The 19897-nt window shown below is 41.6% G+C and overlaps 1 protein-coding gene across 2 annotated transcripts in view; it reads left to right on the forward strand.

Moving 5' to 3' along the window:
- kdm4b (lysine (K)-specific demethylase 4B) overlaps positions 1-19897 on the forward strand; it is a 43169-nt gene that overhangs the window by 1833 nt on the left and 21439 nt on the right. For both annotated transcript variants that reach the window (XM_083671946.1, XM_083671947.1), the window contains exons 3-8: positions 1226-1401; positions 1742-1856; positions 2629-2822; positions 12996-13045; positions 14983-15086; positions 19587-19724. In XM_083671946.1, coding sequence (XP_083528072.1) covers positions 1226-1401; positions 1742-1856; positions 2629-2822; positions 12996-13045; positions 14983-15086; positions 19587-19724 — 777 coding nt within the window. The remainder of the gene's footprint in view (positions 1-1225; positions 1402-1741; positions 1857-2628; positions 2823-12995; positions 13046-14982; positions 15087-19586; positions 19725-19897) is intronic.

Here is a 19897-nt window from a genome sequence, read left to right on the forward strand (position 1 = left end):
GCCTAAGTTCTGTATAACAGTACAAGAGTTTTTTCTGTTGTTTAATGTTCACACACTTTTATATTGACTAATTTATTTTATTCCTATCCCTGTATTTCACTGCACTGTTGAGAGGTAGCTTGTATTAAGCATTTCATTGTAAGTTTACAGCTGAATCCTGTGCATATGATGAATACACTTTTATTTGTTTTGGGGGTCCAGCATGCCCCTTGGGGTGTCTCATTTGCCTCAGACTGCTGTTCTTCTGATGGCTGCAGCTGTCTCTCTGCTAACCCTCCATGGCTCTGTCTATCGCCTCCAGAGGCTGTGTGTTTGCTGCTGCTTAACCCTAACTTGCTGCTAACTACAGTGATTTAATGGTGCCACATTCAATATCACTTGCATTGCATTTAACATATGTTAATTACAAATATACATACAACTGGTAAATGATTCTTATTAAATGTGGTGGCTGTGTGTGCTTTGTAGGCTACTCTGCATCGTCTCCATCAGGTTTCGCTCTTTTGCTTAAAAAAAGTTGAATCTTGCCACAAATTGTCCGTGATCAATCTGTAAAAAAACAAATATGAACACTAGAAAAAAAAAGTTATATGCACACCTCCAAATCAACCTATGTTTTTAATTTGTAGCGTTCATATTGTCCACTGCAACTAACAGGTATGCCCTCATTACCCAACACCATCACAGTTGTGTCTCAGTGCTCTTCTGTTTCTTCTAATACTACCGCTGCAGATACTCCACCTCGGCACTCTACCGCCAATCTCCCCCTGCTGGTTGTGTAACCGCATTGCATGAACATGTGTCTATGGAGTGAATATGGTTATTAAGTATTATTATTGTGCAATTTTGGCCATTTTCCTTAGGTGGGCAGGTAAAAACATTTAGACTGCCCAAAAATTCTCTATGCAGGAAAAACCCTGGGGTTTAGATGGGTATGGCCTAAGCTTATGAATGTATCTATGTATCCCTCTGACAAATGAGTCCACACACCTCACTCTCCACATCTGTCATGCATTAACCACATATTTCCCTCTGCCTCTTTACCTCTCCCTCCTTCCCTGTCTCACTCTCTCTCTCTCTTCCTTTTACTCTGTACCTGTGACACCCTTTCGCTTTCTCTCTCTCACTGCCCCCCTCCCTCTTGCTCCTCCCCTCTCTCTCACTCTCCCTTTCATTGTCTTTTATTTTCACTCTCTTGTTAACTGTCTCCCCTCTCTCCCTCCAGGTGATTCCCCCTAAGGAGTGGAAGCCGCGTCGGTCGTATGATACCATTGAGGAGATGGTGATCCCTGCTCCCATCATGCAGGTGGTGACGGGCCAGTCGGGTCTCTTCACCCAGTACAACATCCAAAAGAAGTCTATGACTGTGGGGGAATATCGCAAACTGGCCAACAGCAAGAAGTAAGCTCTCACACGGCCCAATAACGTAGTTTAATTTCAACAACGCTAGAGTGCTGTGCAGGAGAAACAATTAGCTGTTAAGATAATAACTCAATCATTAGGCCTAACTGTTCAGACAATCACAGTTATGAATAGATTAATTTACAGGCTTATATATAACACACACACACACATTTCTTGCACTTGTGCTCATCGATGGATTTGGATACCTTATTATTTTAACCAGAACTTCTAATCGCGTCTATTAGAAATATTACGTTTAAGATGGCTGACTTAGCTAACTTTTTTGCTCATGGTAATTGGAGCCTGTCTTCACACTCAATTGTGTCTGTCTGCCCAGGTACTGTACTCCTCGCCACAAGGACTTTGATGATCTGGAAAGGAAGTACTGGAAGAACCTCACCTTTGTTTCGCCCATATATGGTGCAGACATCAGTGGCTCCCTCTACGACACAGTAAGTCAACCAAGGACACGTAAGCATAGCGATGCCAAGTCATAAAGTTGTATGATTGCAGTATTACCTAATAGTTATGTTTGGTTTCTATGGGATGCATTGAAATAAGTGTAAGTATAAGTACTGTGCCATTTGGTTGAATTCCTTACCACAAAGTTTCACTTCTCAGAAATGTGACACTGGGTCCCCATTATATAGCCGTGCTGCAAAGTGAAAACTGCCTATGTTGTCTAAATTGATGAGGAAGTGAATTACCTAGAGTCTCTTAATTTAGGGTTAGGCACTAGGTTAGGGGTTAGCAGATTTAAGGAGGGAAGGAATCACACTTTCTGTTTAGGCCCTTGATCAACAGTATATTTGACAGAACATGACAACTTGTTGTTTGTTGACTTCATTTTCAAAGAGTGCCATTCTGCACACTCGCAGCCCTACTTATGGATATGGTCAGGTATTCTTTATGTGCTCTGAGCTAACTAAAGCCACCACGACAGTACATCATAACTTGATAAGGGATGTCTAACAGAATGACAGCTTCTGGACCTCTTTCAATATAGTCTTCATCATGTGTGACCAAGGTGCCATCTGGTGGTGAGAGTGTGAACATGCCCATAAGAACTGCAGTGAGAAGTGTGGTCCCTCATGACTATTTACTCAGTAATTCCAAAAGAATAGCCTAGCTGAGAATCAATGTTACAAACTAGTTTGTATGTGATGACATCTCTTCTTTGGGAAATGCAAAATATTTGGTCACTTCTGTGTTTTGTTTTACCAGGATATTACAGAGTGGAACATTGGGCACCTGAACACCCTGCTGGACATGGTGGAGCAGGAGTGTGGCATCGTGATCGAGGGGGTGAACACACCCTACCTGTACTTTGGCATGTGGAAGACCACCTTTGCCTGGCACACGGAGGACATGGACCTCTACAGCATCAACTACCTACACTTTGGAGAACCCAAGTCATGGTCAGTCTATCCTTTCATATTTCTCTCTCTTTCTCGATACAGTGTGTGTATCTCTCCTCTCTCTCTCCCTCTCTTTTTCGCCTCTCATACTCAATATTATTCTGTTGTGTTCCTCTCCTGTTTTTTAGTGAAAGGGCAACATTTATTAGGGCACTAAGGCCATTGCATAAATGTAAGTTTATTGAGAGGCCAGAGAAGCTGGTTTGTGTATTGTGTTAACTTGAGCTGCAGGGTGTTTTCATTGCAAATATACCTAAAGCAAGTTGTCTGTTAAAAATATTACTGAGAAATTTAGCATTGGCTGTTTAATAGCGTAAAATGTGGTGTGACGCAAGGACAAAAAACATCCATTGCAAATGCTACCTGATACCTTGACTTATTGAACAGAATTAATTTAAGTTGCAAAAACCCAAGATGGATTTATTTTGCCTGATTTCTTTCAAGGAGTAACCCTTTTTGGAGCAACCGTGCTGACGATGCTCAGAAAGAGCTTTCAAAACTAGATTAAGCTGCTAATCATTGCTAATATCTCTGAAATGATGCCTAGCCTAGCCCTTCCACCAAGTAACCTGTTCATTTTTTTTTTTAAAGTTTGGTTTTTATAGGCATATAGTAAATACACTAGACTGTAAGCTACTGTAAGGCATGATCAATAACTCTTGTCTGAGGGCAAGGGGTGAAAGAGGTCTCTCTTGGCCGGGCTCCCCGCCTCCGCCATCAGGCCTCTGCAGCTCATCCAGAATGCTGCCGCCCATCTGGTGTTCAATCTCCCCAAATTCTACCATGTAACCTCCCTCCTTCGCACCCTTCACTGGCTCCCGGTAGCAGCTTGCATCAGATTTCTCGCCTACCAGGTGGCAAAGTTGAACAGCCCCTCCCTACTTTCAAGCAATGGTCCGCCCCCAAACCCCTGCCTGATCACGCCGCTCTTCCACCTCGACTGGCCGCCTGGCACCGGCACCTTTATGTGGATGCAGCAGTCGCACTACTTGGTCATGGCTTTTCACTGTTCTGGCACCCCGCTGGTGGAACGAGCTTCCCATTACTGTCAGGACCGCAGAGTCACTACCCATCTTCTGCCGTAGATTGAAGACCCATCTCTTCAGGCTACATCTTAACTGTCCCTCCTAAAGACCTCTTCATCCCCACTATCCCCCCGTACAAGTTTCTCTACTGTAAATAAATTAAAATTAATAATAATAATAAAAAATAAAGAAAAGTAATTCTTCCTTCTTCTAGCATTGTGACTGCCAATAGCCCCTGGTCATAGCATAGATTACTTTTGATGACTGGTGGATAGATGATTCACTTACTTAGACAAATGTATTTGCTGTAAGTCGCTTTGGATAAGGGCGTCTGCTTAATGCCATAAATGTAAATGTAGGTCTTAATTCAGACCTTTGGTCTGGTAACGATGGTGAGCCGTAGATTTGCTACTAGTTTGAATCCGCTAAAAGGTATTGCGGTATACCAGGGTATTTTTGAGGGAAGGTATATCGGCCCAAGCTTAGTTGGAACATAATGTTGCTATTGCTTAAACACAGAGTTAGCCTCCCTTCAGTGGCATTTGTAAAATCTTTTCGGAGTGCTTTTGATTGATTATGATAAGAGTTAAAATATGTGAATAGTCAATTATACAAATGAATTCTGACACAATGTCCAGACAGTCACATGGGGGGGCCATCAAGAAAGTGGCGGTGAGGGATGTTTGTAGAATGCATTCAGATTTATTTCCGTGGCAGTAGCCTACAGAAAGGGCAACTTTTACACACTGAGTGCACTTTGGATTTAACCGAATGTCAGCAGTAATGCTGTGTGATTTTTCTGGCTTCTGTAGCTGTGTGTGGACCTGTACCACTTTACCTCATGTCCACTAGAGGGTACTCTACACCTACAGTTATTTGTCAATAAGATGCATTATTGGCTGGGAGTGGTAAGGTGTGTGCATGAATATTTGTATTTTTCGTGTGTGTGTTTTTGTATAATTCCATGAGTGTGTATCATGCAAGTGATTACATCCTTGCACACCTGCTCAAAAATGTATAGCACTGTCTATCTTATCTCTTGTCACTAGGTAGCAGTAGCGCTCTTTGAATACACACAGTTGCATCTGTGTGTCTCCATCAATTTCTAATCCCTCTCTCCTGTACCCCCTATTGAGATGCCCTAATCCCAAGGGCTGCTCCTGGCATCCAATTCTATTTCATAATGTTTATGGCTCTCCCAACACACTACATAAAGAGCCTCAATTTGCAGACACATTTCCATCACTTTAGCTGGTCATTTCCCATCAATTGAATGGCAATTCTTCGCTATAGCGCAGCCCCACTGTATCACCCTCAAAGTGCCACTCTGTGCTAAATGCAAGGCCCAGCGGTAATGATAGAGACGATGAGGATATCGACAGAATGTTAATGGAAGACGATACTTCATCACACTAGCAGTAACGGCGGTGACCTCATAGGTGATCTTGGTAGGGGTCAGATGGTTTAAGTGTCCAGTGCGGTGAGAGCATGTCTCTCCCTCCCTCCCTCTACAATTCCTCTCTTCCTCTATCAGCCTGGACATCAGTTTCCACCTGTCCTCCTCTCTGTTTCTCGCCCTCTTTTACCTTGTAATTCCTTCATTTTTGCGGACCTTTTTTGCTGGGATTAATTGGCTGTGCCCTAGCTGTATTTGTATATTTTCTATTTTCATATTTGATAAGAGTAGCTGATACTAGTGATTGGATGTTCGGCTCTTTTTACTGACTCTGAACTTTTCAAGTCATTCAGTCAAAAGAACAAATCATTCGACTAATTTCGTTCATTTGATTCAGTAATGCCCAGAGCACGCAGGACCCCCACCGGCGAACAATGAACTGAAAACTGGAAAGAGCCATGATTGAACAAGTCTCTCGTTCACCAAAGAGGGACCGCAGGTTTATTACTTTAGAGCTGTGACTTTTTTTATTTGTGACTGAGACTTATAAAAGTGTTCTTCAAACACTGTTAATTGAATAGATTACATTACTTTTATAATTACATTATTTTAATTATTACATTATACATACTACATTGTTTAAGCAAAGCAACTAATAAACCAATAAATGCGAGTAGTCACAGTCAAATAGGCATTTTTTCCCCACACAATTCGGTACACACAGTTTAGGTCAATTTAATAACCTTGTTTTGATCTCTGATTAGAAATTAGTTTAGCCATCATATTGTTGATTTATACATTGAACATTGTATTAATCCATATAATTTCATGGGCTCAAATAAGGTTGTGGGTAGCACCTTGTCTGTAAATTGGTGCTGAATGTATATTGTGATGTGGCACTTGAGCATATGCTAATTTGTGGATTGGTAACCAATCTGTCTGCCGAGGTGGAGATTAGCACAATACTGTTTGTGAACTGCAGCACAGTAGGTGATGGTTCACAAACTCGCTCTCGAGTAGGCTAGTTTATTGAGCAGAGGCAGGATGTCTATTTTGGTTCTACAAAGTTGTGTCCATCAATGACATTCAGTAATGTACAATACTTATTTTCCTGCATGCACATACAGTTAGAGAGTTGGTGGTCAGACCATGTCTCCTAGACACTGAACCTGAGGAGGACGTATAAATCCTGCTGTAGGATTCGTTGAGACCAGCAGGTCAAATGAACAACTCAAATGAACGAGTCACTCGGAAAACAAATCATGACTCTTGAGTCAGTAAAAAGAGTAGTAAAAAATAACTAATCGTTCACAAACTGCACACCGGGAGATTAGCACAATATTGTTTGTGTTGTGAACAACAGCACATGTTCTCGAGTAGTCTAGGGAGTTTGTTGAGCAGAGGCAGGATGTGTCCATCGATAACATTAAACAATTAATTAATTGTATTGATTCCTGCACCATCTACGATCGGTTGTAAACATATATATTTCTTGCCTTTGTTGCGAGCAGCATGACCTATTTTCCTGCGCACACAAAATTAGAGTTGGTGTAGGATTCATTGCGACCAGCCCGTCAAATGAACGAGTCACTCTGAAAACTTATGACTCGAGTGAGTAAAAAGAGTCTTTCAAAAATAACCATTTGTGAACTGTGCATCACTAGCAGATACCAATTGTTAGAAGGCACAAACAGCAAACAAGCACTATAGCCATAGATTTCCTATATTTCTTTTAAATTGATCATTTTTTAAATTATGATGTATTTTAATGTGTCCTAGACGTGTAGAAATGGACATTATGCTCTGCATAGAGGGATGTTTGCTTGGTGGTAGAATTAAAAAAGGGGATCTGAATTTGTTTCCGGGCCTCCCTTGGCTGTGATGACGCTCATTATTGCACAGGCAGAGTATCTTTCCTTCTCTCTCTCTCTCTCTCTGACTTTCTCTCTCCCCTGGAGGTCTGCGGCTTGGAGGGAAGGATTCAGCTTTTCTCTCCCCTCATTTAGTACCACTCTCCTCCCGTGTTTAAAGCCGCTCGCTCAGTGGGAGGTGAACAGTACCTGCCCAGGCTTGCAGCGTTTGAATCAATACTAGCATCACTGTGTTTGTGTGTGTACCTGAGCCCTCTCCTCCCCCTCTGCTCTCACACCTGCTTCCTCTTTTCCTATTTCACTCAGTATGGTTCTTCCATTTTCCCATCAGATGTTGGAGCCTGTCCCCTCATGTCCCTGCTCCCTCATCTCTGCGGTGTGATCTCATTAAATGCTCAGTGCGTCAGTGTCTCAGCCCGTATCAAGAGCCATGGTTCATTAGCCATCACTACTGCTCCATAAAGAAGGCTCAATATTGCCAGTTTGTCCTCTTTGTTAAAAAATCGCTGGATTCAGGATTTGTTTTTGAAAATATGAGAATAAAAGACTGCATACATTGAGGACATGAGAAAGGAATTATGAGCGGAAGGTGAATGTACACTCCAAATGTCCCTTTTCACCCTATTGTCACCACACACCAGCTCGAACCACCGCCCTTGAGCCTGCATACAAGCTCCCAACCAACCCCAGAATAAGGCCATACCGTAGCTCCCATGCCAGGGAAGACCCCCTCCCCCCTACACCCAGGCCCAGAGCCTTCCTCCTCCATGCTACTCTGGAGCTGAAATGGCTCCATAGTACTCCTCATCTTAATCCCTGGTTTCCGTCTTCTCTCCAAGCAACTTATCTCAAGATGACTTCCCCTCCCTTCTACTCTACCCCCTTACATATGCCCCTGTAAGGAAAAGCAATCTTTCCTTGTCACTCGTTAAAAGTGAATTTACTCACATCGATGCACCCCTCAACTCTGTTTAACGTGAATGTGTGCTTTTCCACACACCACTCCCATCACCCCATCCCCTTCCTTTTTTGAAATTGAATCATTTTCACTTTTCTGGTAATTACAGTATGTTAAACTGTGTGCAGGAGGCTGTTTGCCTAACCCCCCTGTGCAGCCACTGTGAAATTAACTTCATTCCCCTCCAACTCTGCTGCCATCAAAGTCATATTTTCCCCCCCTGAAGATCTGCTGTCAGATGCTTACAGATTGCCCAGCGGTTTCAAGCGGCAGAGCAGAGTGCAGGGAACTGCTGAAAAATAAATGTTGGATTTGTAACTCCGTTAACACAGTCCATTATTAATCCATCGTTTACCTTTTGTAGTTTTTATTCTATTTAATTTTTTTCTCTTCAACTGACATTCAGCTGCACTTTATTTTATGGTACAGATATTGCGAGATATGGATTGATCAGTTTCAAGAGTGTGTCGCCTCCTGCTCATTGAAAGTGCTTTGTAAAGGCAAAATTGCTTAATCAGAATGCACAGACGATTCAGAAATGCCAATAATGCTACGTCTTCTATTCTCTGTCTTAATAATAATAATAATAATAATAATAACACATTAAATTTGTATAGTGCTTTCTCACGGACTCAAAGCACTCTACATATAGCACGACAGTCACAGAACATGCATAACATACAGCCCTATACATTAAAAGCTTGCCTGAACAGGTAGGTTTTTAACAATGTCTTACAAGAGTCAACACTGTCAGCAGCTCTGACATTGTGGGGGAGAGGATTCCACAGACGCCGAGCAGCAGATGAGAAAGCTTTGTCACCCATAGTGCGGAGTCTGATTCTGGGGACAATGAGGAGGCCAGAGTCAGTGGAGCAGGTGGCATGAGTAGTGTTGTTGACTACTGTGACTGATTGTTATAAGGGTTTAGAATGTCATAGAGAATTAACTTAAAATAATCAAATCAGAGTTCCCTTTGCAACTAGAGTAGGCCTCATTTCGACATGCAGATAACATTGTGAAATGGTTTCACCTCAACACAAGTGGCATATGTCATTGCTGCTTCACAGTCTGACTAATCTTGAGGAATTGTCTACAATGCACCATAATCCTGCTTCTAGCCTAGGTAGGGTTGTCGCAGTTTGGAATTGCCCCACCCATGGTCGTGTAAGTGGCTCAACACCACAGCTTGCAGGGGAACTGCAATAAAACATTTTTACGGATTTGTAAAATCGATTTCACCTTGTTTTAAAAGCTAAATCATAATGTAAATATACTTTTCATGCCTTTAAATGAGATGGATAGAGCTTTCAGTTTGAGCTGGAGTTGCTAGATAACTCCTTACAGTAGCTAACTGTAAACTCACTGGCTAGCTAACTGGCTGTCTTCCATTAGCTAAAATCAAGTTGACAAACTCATTAGCTGAACTATGGTTTCCTTAATGTCAGAGAAAAAATGCCTTGTTTGTGACATAATGTTTCCATCCATAATATCATTGAAGATGGTTGTGCCATAAGTAAATATGTGAGCTGAGATATGACTAAGGAGTTAATCAATGTGATTTTTCCGTAGATTAACAGGTATTTACCCCTCCATGGTTGCAAGATCTTGTCTATTTTAGTCAACCTTTTATTGAAATTGATGGTAGTAAGTTCATGTATATTTTTGGGAATACCAAGTGTGTCTCCATCAGCCCATTTTATTGGTAAACTGCATGGTAATGAAAATGTATCTTTCAGTGATCCAATATGTAGTATAGTGCATTTTCATAATTTGGTTTTAATCCAGAGAGACTAGAGAAATACTATTTTAAATTTTGGTGTGAAAGAGAAAGACACACGGAAATAGTTGAGAAGACTAGGTTGTTTTAGCCTCCTCCATGTACAGTGCCTTCGGAAAGTATTCAGACCCTTTTACTTTTTCCACATTTTGTTGTGTTATCGACTCAATTTAAAATGAATTAAATTAAAAGAATTTGCCATCAAGCCACACACAATACCCCAGAAGGACAAAGCGAATTTCAATAAATGTATTAAAATTTAAATACAGAAATACCTCATGTACATAAGTATTCTGACCCTTTGCTATGACGCTCTTAAAATTAGCTAAAATGCAAAAATGTCATCAACAAATCGCTCCAAATTTGACATGGTTAGAAAGCTGAGATTCTCAGCTTTTAAAAAATTATCAGAACTCAGTATATGTTTAGGGGTACAAGTGACTGAAAATGTTGGCGCAGGTCATACACAAAACATAATAAACTCGAAAAAACAAAAGCAACAATGGATGGTATCCCCTCGCTCCATCAGTTACATCACAGTCAGAAATAGAAAATGGCTCTTTTTTGCATGTGAAAGAGACATCAAATTAGTATCGATCGGCTGTGGCACTTCATGCACAAAATCACATTTTCTGCTACTTATGTCCTGGGTTGTTAGCGGGGGGGGGGGGGGGGGGGGGGGCAGCTGAGGCAGGCCCCCTGTTTGTGTCTCCGGACAGCATTCTAGATCTTTTTAAAAAGACAGACTGATAGAAAGTCTGTATGAAGACGGGATAGTGTCTGAAGATATGTCACAACAATCAGAGCATAATGGTTATTCAATGCTTTATTGTGATTGATTGATTGGGAATGTGTTAATCAGAGGTATTGAGTCGGGAGATTAGTAATGCTTTGATGACCTTTGTTTTTGTGGTAACCATGCCTCTGTTTGGTCAAATTACTAACATCATTTACTTAATTCTTTACTTAATTATATAGCAGAATATATTTTGAAGTGTGCAGAAACACTAACTAAACCTAACTCCAACCCCCACTTCCCCCCTGTACAAGTTCTCTCCTGTTAATAAATAATAATAAAAAAATAAAAAATTGGCTTCTGTCATTACGAATCACGCCAGTGGCCCCTGGTGATGGCTGCAGAACAGGCCTGGCAGAGCATCACCAGAGAAGATGCTTAGTGTCTCATGGTGTCAATGGGTCGCAGACTTCAGGCAGTTATTGCATGCAAAGGATTGTCGACCAAATACTAAACATGAGTACTTATTTTGGATAAATATGTCCCATTACTTTTTGGGTACTCTGAAATAGGGGGGACTATGCATAAAAAGTGTTGTAATTTCTGAATGGTGAAACCAATATATACAGAAATAAAATCAGATAAAAGCTAACAATCTCTACTTTAACCTCAATAGTAATTGTATCCAAATCCAACTTTTGTAGTGTAGAGCCAAATGAAGAAAAAATGCTTCACGGTTTCATTACTTACGCAGGGCACTCTGTGGATGTTGAACACATGCATATGTATGTACCTTCCTTCAGTTGCACAAACTCTTCATTAGTCTTGTTCCCATATGAAGGCAAATTTACTCTTGGGTTCAGTAGAGCTGGGATGATTATTTTGATCAAACACTAGCAACACGCACACCACCTGAAGACTTGCTTGACTCAAGCAGTTATCAAACGGTACGTGAAAGCAACGTGTCAAGTATTCCCTACGTAGTTCAGCAAGAGTGGCTGAAGAAGAATACTCTCCATTCTCTGTTGGAAAGGTGTGAGAAGTTGAGACCTTTATTTGCCATGTTGTCATTATTTGTTGATTTCAGTCTCAAGCTGGAACAAAGATGTGCTGCTGCCATGACAACAATGGCGTAATGGCGGAAGAGACACTGATTGCTTGATTTAGTTGTGTGGAGGGAGGCAGGTCGCATCGGTGCACAAGCACACATACACTCACCAACACACTTTGACTGCTGTGTCAGTGAATACACACATCAGCTGTTATTGTCACCGCCAAGTTGTCCTTTGATATAACACACACCCACACACACCAAAACTTATATCATTTTATAAGCGTTGTTACCTTTAGCAACCTGCAAGCTTGGCTCCTCTGCTCAATAAGCTCTAACAATTTGTGTTCCCATCTTTAGCCTACAGGTGGCAGGATAACACAGCTGTATCCCTCCACCATAGGCTATTTTAAGCACACTTTTCACCTGAGGGGGGAAGGTGAGGCAAAAAGGTTTTTACATTGCGTATCACAAGGTGTCAGAGGGGTTAAGTTTTTCCTAAACTGGAAGAAATAATTGTGGTAATAATAATGATGACTGTAGTAAGACAAATGAGAGTTCCGGCTTTATGCAGGTGGAGAGATGTGCCTCAACCAGAGGAGAAATCCTGCAGAGACATTTTGAAGCTGGCTAATACATGTGGCCATGGGGAGAACTGCAGGGCACTGCAGTGGCTGTTGCCAAAAAAACATTTGTAGTTTCCTCATTGAAACCCATGTTAAACTTTGCATTCCATCTAGCCAAATAAGGGACTGTGATTTTGGTTTCTATTATGTCCTACTATTATATGTATGTCTTCTCCTTGGGACAGTTTTCGTTTTTCGTAGTCCACAAGCCATGTCAGAAGCTTATTGTTATTCTTATTATTTTCTTCTTTTTTTTTCCTTTTTTTTTTTTTACTGAATTAAAGGCACGTCACAAGCATACATAAGTCCAAGTTGCATGCGTCAGTGAGTAAGTGAAACCCGATTCAGTTCAGGCAAAACTGAAAACTCTACTCTAGCAATGGACTGTGCCTGCAGTGGTGCCAAAGTGATGACGCTATGAACGCGCCCATTAACAGCATTTCCCGGATAATGATAACCTGGCCCAGCATATTAACTGTTGTAGCCCCAGTGGTAATAGTAGATGTATGTCTTGGGAGAGAGAAGCACACAGAGAAATAACATGGGCCATTTCTCTGTCTCTGCATAAATGTTTAGAGGACACTAAAAAGAGGAGGAGATAGTCAAGAGATCCCCAAACAGCCATTTCTCTCAGCCCCTGCCCTTCATTGATTGCTTTGTCTTTTTCTGCCCTCCACCCTCTCCTCTTCCTCCTCACCCCTCCTAACTCTTTCTTTTTCTCTCTTCCATCCAGGTATGCCATCCCACCTGAGCATGGCAAAAGGCTCGAGAGACTGGCACAAGGTAAGACCCCAACCTCACACAGTCCAAACTCCAAACTGTGTGTTTGTGGGCGTGCGTGTCTGTGTATGTCTGCCTGTGTGTTTGTGTAGATAGATAGCCTTGGAACATTTTAAACAAATAACCATCCAATAGCTGTGTTTGTATGCCTCTGAGTTGCAAGGGCTCGGTTAATTGAATGAGTGCTTCCAACAGTGAGCGCCTGGCCTCTCCATCTACTGCTGTTAAAACATCCTCTCCATGCACAGCCAGGGAAAAGTGCTTTCAAAGGCGTGAGGACTGCCGCATCACTGCCTCTCTTTTCTTCATTCTTTTCTTTCCATCTCCACTCTCTTTCATTCTGTCCACCTTCCTTCGCACTGCTGATCAATGAGGATTAGCTTGTATGTTGTGCCACACAACACAGAAATTGACGAGGCAGAGAAAGCGGACAGAGGGAATACACTTGCCTCCTAGAGAAAACCAAACACTTTAAAGACAAACCGCTGCGCCCTTGTTGTTGGTCGTGTTCCATATCCGTCATAACCTTTCCAGCACACTGACTGTGCTTCATAACCAACATCAACAAACATAAAATGTTTCATCAGGCCAATTCAATATATTTCAATAAGTTGGGCACCTCACAAAATTGTGCATTTCTGGCGTGAGAATGGATGTGAGTTACCAGTGAGTGTAGCTCCCTTTGCATCATTTCCGTCACGACTTCTGTTTTTTGTGGGGAGGGGAAGAACTAAATTTGGAAACTCAAAGGACAAAATGAAGCTTTAAGTTAATATTGCCCCGGGGAGAGTTCCACGCTGCCAGCTGCATTTTAATGGGGATTAATAGCCAGCCTCCGCCAGCACATTATTCACCTTTATCAGCCTCAACAGCAGCAGCCAGAGAAAAAGGTCTCTTTGAGGGAATAGCTCTGAAACAATGCAATGAAAATGAAGGATGAAATGGGCCTCGATTATACTGTCAGTTACATTAAAGTTTAACTGGGCAGACGCTCTCCTTCCTTTGAGGCACAACGTAGCACAGGGAGTGTGTGTGTGTCCTTTGAATAGGGCTAGGGAAAGGCTTTAGAAACATGGTGTATGAGAGCAAAGGGGCTGTTTGTTGCTGGAGAGGGGGTATCAGCTCTTGGGACTTTTTCATGTGGAAGGAATAGTTGTCCTTTGTGCCCCTTTCCATTCTTCAGAGTGAACAGTTATGGAGAGTTTTGCACACAAATGGAAAGTTAATTTAGACTACAGCCACCTCCACTGTCTTCGTTTGTTGTATTATTTTTTTTTTTACACTGTCTCCATATTTCCTGTTCAACTGAATCTAGTGCTTTAAATTGGCATGGAATGAGAACATCTCAATGTTAGTGCCCACACACTAGCCGTTGTATTATCTGTACTAAAAGGCAAACATTAGCTTTTATTTTAGTGCTGTATGTGTCCCATTGCTTTCACCTACCTGCGTTTTGATATAATTGCATGCCATCTGATGCCAGTCATACAGTATTCTGTGTCATCAGAAATTTCTCACTACATTTGACATGCCACACAGCCCAGCCCTGTCCGCTCACTGGCGGTGACCCCGGGGTCTACCGTGAAGGGAGGGATTGTGGGACCAGGAAATTATTATCATAATTAAAGGCTTTCTGGGCGAGCGTGGCGTTAGCCTTAAACACTGTGACCCGCACATCCCCAGTCTGACAGAGACTTTCTGATAACCTCCAACCACCAATTATATCTTACATTTATGCGGAGAGTGCCAAACCCGTGCTGACTATAACAGGAAAAAAAACTAATTTTCATCAGTTTATTCACTCAGGAGTTGTCGATTTCACTTGGAGAACATGAAACGCATTGCAATGTGGATGCCCTAGGTGGTCAATTCAGATAACGGGACACAGTTTACTACATTTTGCATTTGGTTTATTTGTGTTTGTTCCCCCCCACCTGCAGGTTTCTTCCCAGGCAGTTCCCAGGGCTGTGATGCGTTCCTTCGCCACAAGATGACCCTTCTATCCCCTTCCATCCTGAAGAAGTACAGCATCCCCTTTGACAGGGTAGGTAGCAGAACAGACTCGTCCTAGGCCCTGTCTACACTTGTCACTTAAATCTGACCTTTGTCATCCGAATAAGATGATTGCATACAACTTTACAGGCCAAGACACGCAAAAAGCGTTTTGTGTTGGCACTGTGGCTCGATTGTCTTTGGACCCAGCTGACCACCTTGTGAGATGGATGAGCTGGCATTGTATTCCCATTTCTATCCTGTCTACCGAAACCGCATACAACCCATTAAATACAGCAAAAATGTGGTCACGAAAGGCTGTTAAGGGACACATTTTATTTTATGTTTTATACCAGGCGTGGTCGGATTGGGATCTCAGAAGTCTGATTTTAAGTGTCAAGTGTAGATGAGGCCCTACATTTGGCAGGCTGGAACAGAAACAACGTAGCCCCTTCAGCCTATACACAGATCTGAAAGGATTGGAAAGGTATTAGCAAGATGCCAGAAGCTCCTCTGACTCTTTCTTAATTGTTAGAAACTCGATTCCTTGTGTCCTCTCCTCACTTCCTTCTCAAAAAGCATTGGAATAGAATGTCTAATGGGAGGAACCTAGATCTTCTCACCCAATGTGTTTTGACATGGAAGTGAGTGGAGGACGGAGGAGAGGACAAGTTTCTAACAATTGAGAAAGGGCCTTTGCCCACTGGCTAGGTGGAAGCTTATAACTATCCAGTCCTTTCAGATCTACACAAGGGTCTAGGGAGTAGGGGCTAGGGTTTTTTCAGGACAGGACCTTACACTGGGGGAGCTAAAGGGGCTGGGAAAGACCTTGGCCAAGCTTCTAAAGCCAGATCGATACTGTAGCTACTTAATGTTCTGACTTGGATCATTGCGAAAGTACAGGTCAGAAAAAATATTATTACATGATGACAACATTGAGTAATATTTTAACCAATAATGAACCTTATGACGTCTTTCAATTTGGCCATAAGTATTTGACTGATATTCTGGCTAATGCAATGTAATTGCTCCACATTTGGTCTCCACATGACCACAGTGACTTAATGGAGGTTGTGTGCATCATCTGTTTATCACCTCTCATTGTTACAATCCTGAAAGGGTCCCTTTGAAGAAAAAAAAAGAAAAAGGACATGATGGCACTGTTGAGCAAATGACACCAGCACAGCCGATAAAAGTGAATGAGGTGTAGGAAAGCATGTCCCATCGCTCAGTAAAGTGGAGGTTAACAGCACATTAGGAGGATGGCTGGGTCAAGAGGGAGGTTCTCAAGTGTGTCTCTGGGTGAGAGTGGTCTCAAGCCAACCTCTGGGAATAATGACAAGGAAATGGAATGAACGGAGAGATGGATGATGAAGTGAACACTCACACACACACACACACACTAGGAAAGTACCAACCATACTTGAGTAGGAGAATCATAAATCATATGATGAAATGATTTTAATGGCATTGATGTTTGTTTCAATGTGTCAATGTTTTTTACTTTGATAAATCTCTTGCTTTTTCGCCCCCTCTCTCCCTATCTGGTGTGTGCGCGTACACACACACACACACACACACACACACACACAGTATTGAAAAACTGATAATTAGATTGATGCACTTCTTGCATAAAGACCATAGCTTTATTTAAATTTCCCTCTTTTCACATTTCCTGAATAGAAAATTAATCACTTATTTTTTTCTGTGTGTAATTGTAGAGATAGAAAACCTCATGGTGCCAAAAAGGGAAGATAAAAAAAACCCTGTATTAATCTCCCTAATATAGGCATACAAAGGTATCCACTGTCTGCAGAGTTTTTTATTTTTTTACTTTTCTCTTTTCTTTTTTCTTTTCTGTCTTGTGTTTTTCCTTCGGCATGTCGTTTTCACAGGGACCACGTTACCTGATGCACACCTAAAGCGTCTCCCTTGATTTGAGTGTAAAAATAAAATCTGCCTTTGTGCTTTGTTGCGAGTACAGGAGCAAAAAGGTCCTTGATAACAGGACTACTGTCTTTAGTGAGCTTACCTCACACTCTTTCCCGCTGCTCTGTCTCCCATCCTGTCAGTTCCCTTAGATAGAGTTGATGTGCCTCAATCTGCTAAACCATAGTCAATAGTTAATCACAACCAGTTAAAATATTGATCAGGGACAGTGGGGGTGATGGAGGTTGTTTAGGGTACATATTGGTGGAGGATAGGGTGGGGTACCATGTTGTGAAATGGAACTTATGAAAAAGCGTCCAGTACTTCCTGTACCCTCAAGTTGAACGGAAGAAATCAAGTTATGATGAGACCTTTGCAATAATGTTTTTGTAGTGGCAAAGGCTATGTCTAACACAGTTGTTGTATGTTGTCATTGGACTTTATTTGTAGCTAACATTCGTTATTGGGCCCCTATAGAATGCCATGAGTGGTGAAATTAAACCAAAATAATTTGTCAAACTTAATTTCAAAGAAAAGCTTGACAGACCGGTGAGCTGTCTCTCTTTTCACTTTTTGCTTGAGCAAATGGCTCTGAGGAAATGATGGCCCAGCTCTGCACGGAACGAAATGAAAATCTTCATTTGCGCAGGCTGGCTAATTCCCTGCTCCATGCTCACTGGGTTCAGTCTAATTGCGCTTGTACCGCCTCAAATGGCTGTCGAGGAACCGCAGCCGCCAGGCAGCTCAAGTGAGTGAGGGAGGGAGGAGGGGGTGCACAAATAAATCTTCCTTTCACATCAGTCCTTAATGACTGTGGATATTAAGAGCTAGCCCCTGTGTTTTTGTTATCCTTGGCTGGGCTGCAGGAAGTGTGGAGGCTCTGTTTTTGTCAAGTTCCTTCATCCAAGGCAAAGTTTAATTTCCTTAAGTGCAATTTACTTACTTCAGAACCCTCTGAAGTCGACCGGTTCGCCCATGAACCAAGAGAATTGCTGCGGGTCCTGATGACCGAACGCAAACGAGTAGAGAGAGTTATTTTTAATTTATTTTTATTTCATTTTTTGGGGGGGGGGGTTAGGGTTAGGGGGGGGGGATCTGACAACCCTCCTCAGTGTAAAACTGTTTTTGTCTTCTCGCTACGATGTATAGAACTTTAACTGCAGCGATCTAAAGACAACAATGAGTGCTCCTAGTATTGAGTGACTGAAAAGGTGTGAATGCTTTCACTTAGCGACTGGTGATGTACAGTTTGCGATTAGTTATTTTTTACTGACTCCGAGTGGCTCGTTCATTTGAGTTGTTCGTTTGACCTGCTGGTCTCAACGAATCCTACAGCAGAATTTATACGCGCTCCTCAGGTTCAGTGTCTAGGAGACATGGTCTGACCACCAACTCTCTAACTGTATGTGCACGCAGGAAAATAAGTATTACAGAAAAAAAGTACATGTTTACAACTGATGGCAAAGAAAATCATACAATTAATTGATTATTTAATGTTATTGATGAACCAAAACATAGACATCCTGCCTCTGCTCAATAAACTAGCCTACTTGAGAGCGAGTTTGTGAACCGTCACCTTCTGTGCTGCTGTTTACAAACAGTATTGTGCTAATCTCCACCTCGACAGACAGATTGGTTTTCAATTCACAAATTAGCAAATGCTCAAGTGCCACATCACATTTTACATTGAGCGTCAATTTAGACAAGGTGCTACCTTCAACCATATTTCAACCCATGAAATTACATGTATTAAAACAATGTTATGATACTATGCATCAACAACGACATGACTCAACTAATTTCTAATCAGACATCAAAACAAGATTATTAAATTGACCTAAACTGTATGTGTTGAAATGTATGGGGGGAAAAATGCCAATTTAACTGCAATTAATATGTATTGGTTTATTATCTGCTACAATAATGTAATAATACAAATAATATAATATATTCAAATACAAATCATAGTGTTTGTATGCCTAGCAATCACAAATTAAGTATTTTGAGCAATTCATTGTTCACCTGTAGGGAATGTGCTCTAGGCATTACTGAATGAATGAAAGATTTTTCATTTCTTTTCACGACTTGAAAACAGTCAGTAAAAGGAGCCACACTTCATCACTATTAGCGACATGCTGTAAAGGGAAGTCGAAAGGGGTGTGTCTATTGCACACATTTGTTCTGATGGGCCAACCAGAGGGAAAAACGTACCTCCAAAGACGCAGCAAAATGTCATATTCGGATGGATTTTTGAATTGATCATGTATTGAAAAATGAATTGGTGAAAAAAGTGTTTGATTGAACTTAAAATATCTTATGGAATCATCCTTTTTCTTATTGATCACTCTTGAGATTCTGCCATAATCTTGAGATTGCCAGTGAACATGTCAAATGATTTATAGCTTTTATGATTGATGTAAGACATGCTATTTTCTCAACTTTTATAAAAACCTATGAAACATATTTAACTAAATTCCCTAACTGCCCTGAAAAATAAAGTGTACACTTGATAACTCTTGTTTATTGGATTGTATATGAGATGGGGGGGGGGGGGTATGATTTTGTGTTGGATGAAAATCATAATGCAAATGTCTACAAACTCTCTCTCTCTCTCTTTCCCAAGATTACTCAAGAGGAAGGCGAGTTTATGATCACCTTTCCCTATGGCTATCACGCTGGCTTTAACCATGGCTTCAACTGTGCCGAGTCCACTAACTTCGCCACCCTGCGCTGGGTTGACTATGGCAAGATGGCGACACAGGTGGGTTAATTCAGTCTAACAGAAGCCTCGACATTACCTACAAACACACAACTACTGTGCTGCCATCTTTAGTTGCATAGAGGCAGGCATAGCCCTTCTGGAAATTGTACACAACATTAACACATTGGACAATGTGCTACGAGCATGTTTCCAATGTAATGTCCACACACTGT

This window comes from Argentina silus (assembly GCF_951799395.1).
Source record: "Argentina silus genome assembly, chromosome: 6".
Lineage (NCBI taxonomy): Eukaryota > Metazoa > Chordata > Actinopteri > Argentiniformes > Argentinidae > Argentina > Argentina silus.